Source organism: Bactrocera tryoni, unplaced genomic scaffold (assembly GCF_016617805.1).
Source record: "Bactrocera tryoni isolate S06 unplaced genomic scaffold, CSIRO_BtryS06_freeze2 scaffold_25, whole genome shotgun sequence".
NCBI classification, from domain to species: domain Eukaryota; kingdom Metazoa; phylum Arthropoda; class Insecta; order Diptera; family Tephritidae; genus Bactrocera; species Bactrocera tryoni.
Genome location: NW_024395977.1, coordinates 14141031 through 14153044, shown reverse-complemented (window position 1 = coordinate 14153044; position 12014 = coordinate 14141031). Strand labels below are relative to the sequence as shown.

At 35.4% G+C, this 12014-nt stretch overlaps 1 protein-coding gene across 1 annotated transcript; it reads left to right on the top strand.

Moving 5' to 3' along the window:
* Positions 1-4981: 4981 nt before the first annotated feature.
* On the top strand, positions 4982-5631 carry LOC120780754 (coiled-coil domain-containing protein lobo-like). The gene is made up of 2 exons (XM_040113008.1): positions 4982-5421; positions 5482-5631. The coding sequence occupies exons 1-2, from the start codon at positions 4990-4992 to the stop codon at positions 5629-5631; spliced, it is 582 nt and encodes a 193-aa protein (XP_039968942.1). The 5' UTR covers positions 4982-4989.
* The last annotated feature ends 6383 nt before the right edge of the window (positions 5632-12014 follow it).

Below are 12014 nucleotides of genomic sequence, written 5' to 3'. Positions count from 1 at the left end.
TCGCAGTAGCCAGGGACACTTGTGGAAAAAATTTTGAAAAAGTGGTCATCGCCCCGCCCTCTAAAAAGTTAATCGTATATATCTTCTAAACCACTAAAGCTATAATAACCAAATTCGTTTGGCACGAATACCACGAAAACCCCATTCAGTCCCTACATAAGGTACTGTCAAAAATTACTAAATCGCAATCAATCAATAACTAAATGCACCAAAGACTCAAAAATTTGCGCAGTGATGGTATAACAAGGGGCGTGTTACGCCTACATTTCGGTGATTTCGACAAAACTTGGCATGTGGTATTTTTTTATATATGTACCTATGTCCGGTTGTGGAAATCAGCGAAACAATAAATTAATATAACGGGATTAAAATTTGCACGAAATGTAAGTTAGTGTTTGCTCATGATAAAAACTTGTTTAAATCCAACAAAAACTTTTCAAGCTCACAGGTACCAGTACCTACAGTTGACTTTTGATCGTAAATATCGGTCAATGTGTGAGATATATAATTGAAATTTAGGGATAGTACTCCTCTGACAATGGCATGTCTCTTTATTTTTCGAACATCCAGGTGACTTTATGCCGGATATATCCGCTAGTTATCTCAATAAAAATTGTTACTCTTTACTGGCGTAGAGACCGCTTACGCGATAATAGTCGAGTTAACAACAGTGCACCAGTCGTTTCTTCTTTTCGCTACGTAGCGCCAAGTGGATATTCCGAGCAAAACCAGTTCCTTCTCCTCCGGTCTTTCCAACGGAGAAAGGTCTTCCTCTTCGTCTGCTTCCCCCAGCGGATACTGCCTTGAATACTTTCAGAGCTGGAGTGTTTTCGTCCATTCGGACAACATGATCTATTCAGCGTAGATGTTGTCTTCGCTTAGCTATGTCAATATCGTCATATATTTCATACAGCTCATCATTCCATAGAATGCGATATTCGCCGTTGCCAACGCGCAAAGGACCATAAGTCTTTCGCAGAACTTTTCTCTCGAAAACTCGCAACGTCGACTAATCAGTTGTTGTCATCGTCGAAGCCTCTGCACCATATAGCAGGACGGGAATTATGAGTGACTTATAGAGTTTGGTTTTTGTTCGTCGAGAGAGGACTTTACTTCTCAATTGCCTACTCAGTCCGAAGTAGCACCTGTTGGCAAGAGTTATCCTGCGTTGGATTTCCAGGCTGACAGTGTTTACGCTGGTTTCACGAAATATAGAGGAAATTATCTATGACTTCAAAGTTATGACTGTCAACAGTGACGTGAGAGCCAAGTCGCGAGTGCGGCACCGCCCATTTTCTGGTGAAATCCCATATCTCGGGACCCGACTCACCGATTTCGACAAAATTTGGAACGTAACATTTCTTTCATTTTCCCTTCTCACTCTGTGAAAAGGAACGAAATCGGTCTACAACCACGCCTACTTCCTATATAATAAAATTTAAAATTACATTTGATTCTTTCACTTTCCAGTACACAAATAAAGAATTAATTAATATAACGGATTAAAATTTTGCAGTAATAATTCCCTTAAATTAAGTCACCTTTTGACCAATATTTGTTTAAATCCTACCAAAACTGTTCAAGCCTCTAGGTACCGAATATATGAACCCGATACCAATAGTTGACTTTTGACCGAAAATATCGTTCAATGTTTGAGATACGAAATTGAAATTCACACAGAATCCTTTTATGATAACAGTATTTCATTGTGTCAAAAATGGGTTGAGTAGGGTTAATACTTTCCTGAGCCCCCATATAGCTAATTTAAAGATTATAGAACTTCTAAGTCACTTTATGTTGGATATGTCTGCCAATATTTTAGTCAAGTCTCAATGAAAATTGCAGAACATATTTTATTCATAACAGCGTACCTTTGCGCCTAAAATAGATACGATTACGCGAAAACTTGACCCCTCCAACACAACCCCCCCACCTATATAACTATTACTAAAATTTTCGGATATCCACTTGACCTTGCTCCATATGATTGCTAATTGTATGTAAGGTACCTAAATGAAACCGAGGGAACATTTTTTTGAGTATATGGCATATTAGTAGTATGTGGGATGAGCAAAAATGGATAAAATCTGATCGGCACTACCCCCTTCTCAAATATATTCTATATAAAATGTTCGTTTGCACCCGAACTTAGTCCTTTCTTACATGTTTTATTTTAATATATTGCGTTATTATATTTAATCATGCACTTTTATTCATTTTCATTCAAAAAATCACTTTAAATAATTTTGTCCGGTTTTTGAGACTAAATGCTCCTATGTGCGGCGGTTAGTTTAGACTTTAATTCAGTGGAAAATCTCAGGAGCATTTTTAGCAAACAAAATTTACAAAGATCGGCGCCAATTAGGCTCCCAATTAAATGCTGTTTCCTTAGCACTGAATTTTACATAATTTTATTTTTGTCCAAAGATCGGCGCCAATTAGGCTCCCAATTAAATGCTGTTTCCTTAGCACTGAATTTTACATAATTTTATTTTTGTCCAAAGATCGGCGCCAATTAGGCTCCCAATTAAATGCTGTTTCCTTAGCACTGAATTTTACATAATTTTATTTTTGTCCCATATTTATACATACTATATATGTATGTATATGGGCATTTTCACGGTAACGGACGCGACATTCGTACGCTTTTAAGTGCGTCCAAAACAAAGAAGACAAAGGAAAAGTTTATATATATTGACATTGTTTTGAAGGGCTGACGCAGTACTAGATTTTAATATATACGGGAAGGTTCTACTACAAATAAGTACGTAGTTATAAGCAATTATAAAGTGATACGGACGCGACAAAAAATAGAAGTTTTTTTGAGGCGCATTCAGAAATATACAAAATTCAGCAAATTAAGGATATATATATATATATAAATATATATATTAATAAATGCGAACAGATGACTGTTATTCGTAGGTTTATGAAATATGTTAATTTTCCCTTAGTTTTTTAATCGAGTATAGAAGAAATACGGACGCGACATAACGGACGCGACAAAATCTTCCAAGAACATAGAAATACAATTTTTTCATTATAACACTTCAATTTTATTGAAAACTAAGCAAAACAATAACGTAAATTAAAAATTCAAGTAACATTTTAGTAAAAATGACTTAAAAAATTAAAAAGAAAGTTATTAGTTTTTAGTATGGTCTATTTTAATTATTTTCTTTAATATGAATAGGCGGTCCGAGCAACTTCAATAAATTTACTGTCGAAATATGAAACCAATGCAAACTCTTAACTCCTTTGATATTTGGAATATTTTGCCATAACTCTGACAGTTGATTACAAAAACTATCAATTTGTGTTCCAGAGATATACAAAATGTTAACTCCATGAATGTTGTTCTTAGCACATTCATAGAAGCATGAAGCATCACCGAGAACAATATTTTTTGCTTTAACGATTTGCCAGACTTTTCGTTTAACTACGGCACCTATTCCGTCTACTGCACCTTTGCCATGTGAAGTGGCAAAAAAATTCCACTCTAAGATTTCGCAATTAAATTCAGCTGCAAGTCTTGGAATACTAGAAAGAATAAATTTATTTTTGAATTGGGAAGTGCTTCCATCAGAAAAATATAAATGCTGGTAACTCCTTTGTACTGGTTTTGTAATATATTGATAATTTTGGAAATAAAGCAATAAACGTCGAATTTACTGTAGGATTAATCTATCACTGATAACAGCAAAAGACTTGGTTTCACCAAGAACCCAAGCTACGCACGTAAACACTGTTACTTGGCTATAACTAAACTAACTACTCTTGCTTTCGTTTTGCTTCTTTCTTCTTGTATTCCTGCCATTTCTCGACGTTTTCTTTCATTTTCTCTCTATACTTCATTGTTATTGCTTTTGTTTTTCTTTGCCGTTTTTGCCATCAATAAAATTTTAATTTTATGCAATTTCTACAACTTTATTTAATATTTAAGGTTTACGGTAACTGACGCGACGAATTTCTCAAACACCAATAAATTTTTTTAATCGTTTTTTGCTGAGAGCCACTATTATTACTTTTTTTAAGTGAAATGATGTATCTGCTTTTAGTCTGAAAGCAATTTGCACTTCAACACTTTGTTCACTAATGAGAACAATAAATGCTGTTTTTCGGTAACGGACGCGACATACGAATATAAGCAGAAGCAAACACAAAAAAACTACCGTTATTCGATCTCCACTCAGTCTGTCTGCTTGTTGAACATTATGTTACTATCAGCAGAAGATTTTTAAATTATAAAAACATCATAGTATTACTTTGAATTAGGGAATATAACAAGGAAAAACGTTGGTATATTTGGTCAAAAAAGTCAGATTTTTGTAAATTTTGTGTATTCGTTGTATATTTCGGCTCAAAATTAGAAGAAAATAGAAATTCCTTTATATTTATAAAATAAACACATTTGAGATTTATTATTCATCAACAGAAAGTTTTCAGGAACTGTTTGAATTTTGCACGCGTGGTGGACCTTTTTGTGAAAATGCCCATATGTACATTTCATTCGACTGTTTTAAAAGTGTTAAAATTTCTACAATAAAATACTGAATTAAATTCTTAAACATGTTGTATTTGAAAGTTTGCTTTCTTCACTTATTTGAATGGTAAAAATGTTTTGCACGATAATTTTATGATAAAATAAAACCCATTTTTTCAGTGCCCAAGTAGCTATTTCGCTCAGTGTATGTGGGCTACATTTTATGGTGAAGGAAGTAAAAGAATATTTATTTGAAATAGTACTTCCCACTCTTAAAGAAACAAGAGTTCTTATAAATAACGAACTTGTTGACAAAGTATAAACAAATACGATACATAATTTTTTTACTTGTTTATTGTCAAACAAGCGTAAGTCAAATACTTACTTTACTTTGTCAAACGTATTTTAACGCATGTCAAAAATAAAAAATTAATAAGCCAACGTCTACTTTAAAGTAACCTTTATTTGTTGCTAACGTATTTTGTTTATATTTTGTACACATCACCATGCCTCCAAAAAGCAAGACACAGGGAGCAAAAAAAAAAGACGATATTGTTCGCATTGATCCAAAAAAGCATGAGCCAAAGTTGAAGGAAATCAAGGAGAGGCTCACAGCAGATGTTCTAGCCGCTCCAGAGGAAGCCTTAGATGAAGTTCTACTTGATGAAGAGGAAATGTACGAAGAAGAAAATGCAGTAGAGGAACAATATTCTGAAATTGAATCACCTCTTTTTGTGGGTCACATAGACCTATCGTTCACCGAGACTGCCAATGAGTTTGCAAATTCTCCGCAATGCTATCCACCAAGTTATTATACCTTGTCACCAAAGGAACGTATATTACTATTGTATGCAGAGAATTTCCGCAAGCAATTCGTAACACTTTATCCAGATAGAAGACCATTGGTATTAGCCTTGCCAAATGAATGCAATATTCAGGTAATATTTTGGTAGTTTTCAACGAGTAAATGAACACTTATATAAAAACATGAATTACAGAAATTTGTTTGCACCACAATACGACCAACGGCATTTATATACATTCCTTTGATTGGCAGTGAAATAGAATGCGCGAAATTTGTAGCTGACTTTATTATATACGAACCCCCAGAGGACATAATGAAATTCGTAAGTAAAAATACTAAATAGCTCGTGTTGAGAAGGATCCGCATAATTTAAAAATTGGAAGAACACTTAAAGGTTTAAATTATGAGTGTATAAGAATTAAGGTAAAATTAATTATTTCAATTCATCTTTTAGGGAAAATATTTTCCAAACAAAATAACTCGTCGTAATATTTAATATATATTTAGCTATTTGAATTGCGGTCTTAAACAAAGTACTGTGAAAAATATTATAGAACTGCATATGTTTTGTGCTCGGATCATGTTTCACAGATACATAGTTTTATTTTTATTATTGTGATTGCTGCCATTAGTTCTGTTACAAGTGTAGGCTGTCATAAAACTGCAACTATAAGAGAGAGATTTCTTTAGATAAAATTTTTGTGAGGTATTAATGTTCTCCAACACTAATCTCAAACTGAAGTCCAATAAATTCTAACTTCGACTACAGGGCCAATAATGAAGCCACTGCTGGGTGGTTTTTGTCTTCGAGACATAAATTTATGTTTTCTAAAGGGATTTCTGTGAAAGCGTTCGCGAACAGTTTTTATGACCATCTCCTGCAGTCATCAATAATTTCTTACAGTCTCTTTCTGTCATCAAGTGTAGAAATTTGGGGAAAAACGCTCAATAGTGCGTTATAGAAACATTTTTAAAAATTAATTTCATTTGCGCTTTTCACCACACTGCGTAAAGCATTCGCCACAATACCCATGGTTAATAAGTGTAAGCTAATACTGAACTTATTAGTGCATACATACAAGGTGGGTTCCAAAGTAAATAGGACCTTTAAAAAAAACAGAACAAATGGTTTTTTCAGCAAAATCAATTTATTTTATTCAAAATTGTCTCCTTCTGTTTCAACACAGCTTTTTGCAAAGTCCAAAAGCATGTCGAACTAGGGTTTTAACTCGTTGGCCGGTATGGCCCCCTGTATACAAGTGCAAGCCTTTTGAATGGCCTCTACGTCTGCATAACGCTTTTCTTTCATGGGCAAATGAATTTTTCCAAAAGGAAGAAGTCGCACGGTGCCATATCAGTTGAATACGGGGAGTGGTTAATAGTTTAAATGTGATTTTGGTCAAATAATCGTCCTTCGAATGTTGGGTTCTGAGCAATTTTTGGTCGTCAGTCAATTTATGTGGAACAAACCGGGCACACACCTTTCGTAAGCCCAAATCTTCGGTAAAAATGCGATAAATCAATGTTTTGGAGATGTTCAATTCCATTTCCATGAATTTCAATAATGATTTCAGCTGATTTTTAATGAATTCACGCACAGTTTCGATGGAATTTCCGGTGATCACGGATTTTGATTGGCCCACATGTTGATCGTCATTTATGTCCTCACGACCACTTTGAAAACGTTGAAACCACTCGTGCACTCTGCCACGAGATAGGCAATCATCGCCATAAACTTGTTCCATCAATTGAAACGTTTCGGTAAAAGTTTTAACAATTTAAAACAAAATTTAATGTTGGCTCTTTGTTCGAAGCTCATTTTCAAACAAAGCACCTGGAAAGTCAGGACAAACATTTTCGCGCGAGGTGTTTCTGTTAGCGGTGTAAGTCGAAAATGCAGCATTCGTCAGAGCAGATGTACGTGAATAAATTCTGTGTAAAACTCGGTAAATCTACGACATAGACGTTTGTTATGATCAAGCAGGCTTACTCATATGTAGCTTTAGCAAGAAGTGGTGTGTTTCGGTGGCATCAGGCCTTCTTAGAGGCAGGAAAGAGGTCGCTGATGAATAAGCAAATCCAAAGTGAAAAGAATGCTCAATGTCTTTTTTGATTTCAAAGGCATCGTCCACCATGATTTTTTTCCTCCTAGACAAACTGTCAACGCCAAGTTTTACGTGGAAGTCTTCAAGAGACTCAAACGAAGAGTCAATCGGGGTCCGACAAGACATCGCAACCGATTGGAAGTTGGCCACGAGAACGCCACGCCTCACACTGCCTTTCTTGTGAACAGCTACCTAACCAAGGCCGACATCCCAACGCCTATGCAGCTGCCCTACAGCCCAGATGTGGCCCTCGGACTGTTTTTTTGTTTCCTTTCCTGAAAAGGCTGATGAAAGGTAAGCATTTTGAGACGACAGAAAAGATCCTAGCAGCATGCTCCTTGGCTTTCAAGCGTATTACGGAGAATGCCTTCCGTGGCGCCTTCAATGCTTTTAAATCCCGCTGGCAGCGCTGCATCGACGCAGAAGGAGCCTATTTTTAATGTTTTTAAAGAATTGTAACGACTGGTTCAATAAATCTTTTTAAATCCAGTAATTGGACACTTTTCGGACAAACCTTGTATAATATCAGGTCTACTTAAGAACGTATTTTCAAGGAATTCTTTAAATACTGTATACATACATACAGCTCATACACTGGCCAATATATTCGGCATAAAAAACGAAAATCAAGTACATGGGAGATGTCGTAATATTAACGCGATTTGATATATTTTTTCCAATACCATATACCCTTAACTTCTTACTTGCTAATAAAATGGGTTTCATTAACGTACTTTATCATATGGAGTAAAGTTACCCGGATGTTCGACAATTTTGATGTTAGTTATGTATATGCAGTCAGTTTAATTGTTTCCCTATTTTATCCATTTTAAGCACAAAGATTCACTGTTATGAGTAAAACACGCCCTGCCATTTTCAGTGAGATAACTCACATATTGATATACCGATATACATATGCGGTATAAAGTATAGAGGCTTGAAGGCAGTGAGGCGATTGTATGGCGCCTTACTGCAAAGGCAGATTATTTTATCCTGTTACCCTAATTTTTTCTTGATTTGTTCACTGGAAAGTGAAAGAATCAAATGGAATTAGAAATTGTGTTATATGGGTCGTAATCCGATTTCACAGTAACATTGGAATGTTAGGAGAACGTCATACACCAAATATGGTTGAAATCGGTTTGGGCTAGGCCCATCTTCCAATTGTTATCCCGGCTCCTTAAAGTCTTCTCGCACCATTTGGGTTGAAAATTTTCTGCAAATTGTATTTGGTGAAATCGGATAATGCATTTTATCCCATTCGGATTTATGGCTAGTTTTATCTCATCGATAAGTGCATTTTTATATATAAATTGAATTATTCGGCGAGTTTTTCGCCAAAATATATGAAGGTTCGTTTATTTAGTATTTGGTAAGTAAGCGATATCTCTTTTTGTTTTGTTGCCAAACCGGAATAACCCTCTTCGCCGAGAGTATAGATGGCTTGTCAAGATAATGCATTAACGCCATAATTCCTTTTACCCCGTTTCTAAAAACTGTAAGCATTACTGCAGACAGAATTTCGTTGTCAATGGCAGGGTGCACGCTTTCCTAGTTACAAATAAATAACTTCTCAACTCCAAAGCCATACTTTACTCGTTCGTTGCATAAGTATATTTTTTGGCGTTAACCTGATTTAGCAGATCAAGCCCAACTACATCATCGAATATTGTGAGTTTCGGTAGTATGAATAAATCTGAAGTTACATTTATTCTGCATTTTTTGAAAATGGGTTGTTACTACGGAGAGAATTGACCACGAATGGTTTATATACTGGATTATAACCTTTTAATTCTTGCAAATAATTTTTTATTGTATCTTCATGGCACAACTTGTTTATCCTTTATGCCTTTGCTCCAGTAATCCTTCTAAAGTCAGTTTGTTCCGAGTATTGGAATTTTTGCGAAGGGCCTCGGCGCCAATGGTATTCTGCCTCATTTGAGATTCCGAACGATAAACTTTCAGTGCTATCGCTTGGTCTTGACTATAGCCCTGTTATTGTTTATAAACAAAATAAAAAAATCCGTGTTGCGAATCTTGTAGCGAATACATATCGTTTCAACTTGATGAAAAAAGAATAGAGCAAATTGTCTTCTTAAGGTCCGATAAGAAGACTCTATCCCTATCCGTTTTACACTTTTCGCAAATTATGTTCGATTAAGTCCTGTCATAAGATATTTTTATTATTTTTTATTTATTTATTTAGAAGAGAAATAAATATAAATAGTTATTCCACTTATATCTGTATATGTAAAGTACTGGATGCTAGGGCCTTCGGTTTGATTAATATTTACAGATTAAGATATAACATTTTTATTAATTAAGTGTAAAGCAAATTAAGGATTAGTTTGAACTTCAGTTACTTATATATTAAGTAATAAATTTACATATTTGCATACATTTTACAAAAAGGTTAATGCTATTGTCATCTGTCCGTACGAGTAAATTATATGGCTTGTTGTTACCAAAAATCAAGACTCTTTGTTGTCGCAAGTGTGCGCAGTCATCGAGGATATGAGGCATTGTGAGATCTTCCAAACCAAATAAAATGCATATGGGTTTGCTTCTACCATTCAAAAGGTGACCATGTGTCGCAAGTGTATGTCCAATCCTGATGCGTGTGAATGTTTTTATATTTTTAGAGGTGAATGGTATTGGAATAATGTGGTTTTTGGCCTAATGGATTTGAAAGTTTATAGTGGTGATTATGGTGTCTCCAATCATTTAGACAACAGTCCGAAATATGTTGTTTAACGTATTTCTTAATATCTTTCTTTATATAGCTGAACATATTCCGTGTTACTGGCAAAATGCTTGCGGTATTGTTGAGGGGCTCGTAATTATCCCGAGTTGATTTGAAATGGTTAGACAACGCATTATGGTTGTAGGTTTGTTGTATCTGCGTACACATTGGAGAGTGCTATTTACATATCGCTCATTTGCTGCAACGTCGTCATAACTCAAAAAACGTGATTTTTGAGTTAAGGATGCAGAATTGTTCGTTATATCATACTTCATGTTGAGTGAAAAATTCATATGAATACCTCTTATATGCTCCGCTTGAGAAGAGAATATGATTCCTGTCTTCCGTGTAAGGTTGGAGTCAGTTGAAAACTTTTAACGCGTTTTCTGGCAAATCGATTTTTTTGACTTATGCCGGTCTTGCAGCAAATGAGCGATATGTACATTCATGGGTATATTCACATAGGTAGAATTTAATTACCTTCCAGCATCGTACAATTTACATTTTTTTATACTCTCGCAACAAAGTTGCTAAGGAGAGTATTATAGTTTTGTTCACATAACGGTTGTTTGTAAGTCCTAAAACTAAAAGAGTCAAATATAGGGTTATATATACCAAAGTGATCAGGGTGACGAGTAGAGTTGAAGTCCGGATGTCTGTCTGTCCGTCCGTCCGTGCGTGCAAGCTGTAACTTGAGTAAAAATTGAGATATGATGATGAAACTTAGTGCACGTATTTCTTGGCTCCATAAGAAGGTTAAGATCGAAGATGGGCAAAATCGGCCTACTGCCACGCCTACAAAATGGCGAAAACCATAGTCTGAACTAAGCCATAAATAAAGATATTAAAGTGAAATTTGGCACAAAGGATCGCATTAGAGAGGGGCATATTTGGACGTAATTTCTTTGGAAAAGTGGGCGTGGCCCCGCCCCCTACTAAGTTTTTTGTACATATCACGGAAACTACTATAGCTATGTCAACCAAACTCTATAGAGTCGTTTCCTTCAGACATTTCCATATACAGTTCTAAAATGGAAGAAATAACCACACTCACCTCCCATACAAAGGTTAAGTTGAAAATCACTAAAAGTGCGTTAATTGACTAACAAAAAACGTCAGAAACACTAAATTTTACGGAAGAAGGGGCAGAAGGAAGCTGTGGCCCCGCCCCCTACTAAGTTTTTTGTACATATCACGGAAACTACTATAGCTATGTCAACCAAACTCTATAGAGTCGTTTCCTTCAGGCATTTCCATATACAGTTCTAAAATGGAAGAAATAACCACACTCACCTCCCATACAAAGGTTATGTTGAAAATCACTAAAAGTGCGTTAATTGACTAACAAAAAACGTCAGAAACACTAAATTTTACGGAAGAAGGGGCAGAAGGAAGCTGCACCCAGGCCTTATTCAAAAATTGAAAATGGGCGTGGCGTCGCCCACTTATGGACCAAAAACCATATCTCAGGAACTACTTAACCGATTTCAATGAAATTCGGTATATAATATTTTCTTAACACCCTGATGATGTGTACGAAATATGGGTGAAATCGGTTTACAACCACGCCTTCTTCCAATATTACGCTATGAATTCCTTCTGATGCCTTCTCTGTATAATATATACATTAGGAACCAAAGATGATAGCGGAATAAAACTTTACAAAAATACGGTATTTGAAAAATATGTAAATGACGGATAATGAAATCTCGATTATCACTTTGTCATGCGAGAGTATAAAATGTTGGGTGACACCCGAACTTAGCCCTTCCTTACTTGTTTTGTCACATTTTTTGCCACTGCCGATTGCTTTTAGCATATCAACATTTTCATTTTTATACTCTCGCAACAATGTTGCTAACGAGAGTATTATAGTTT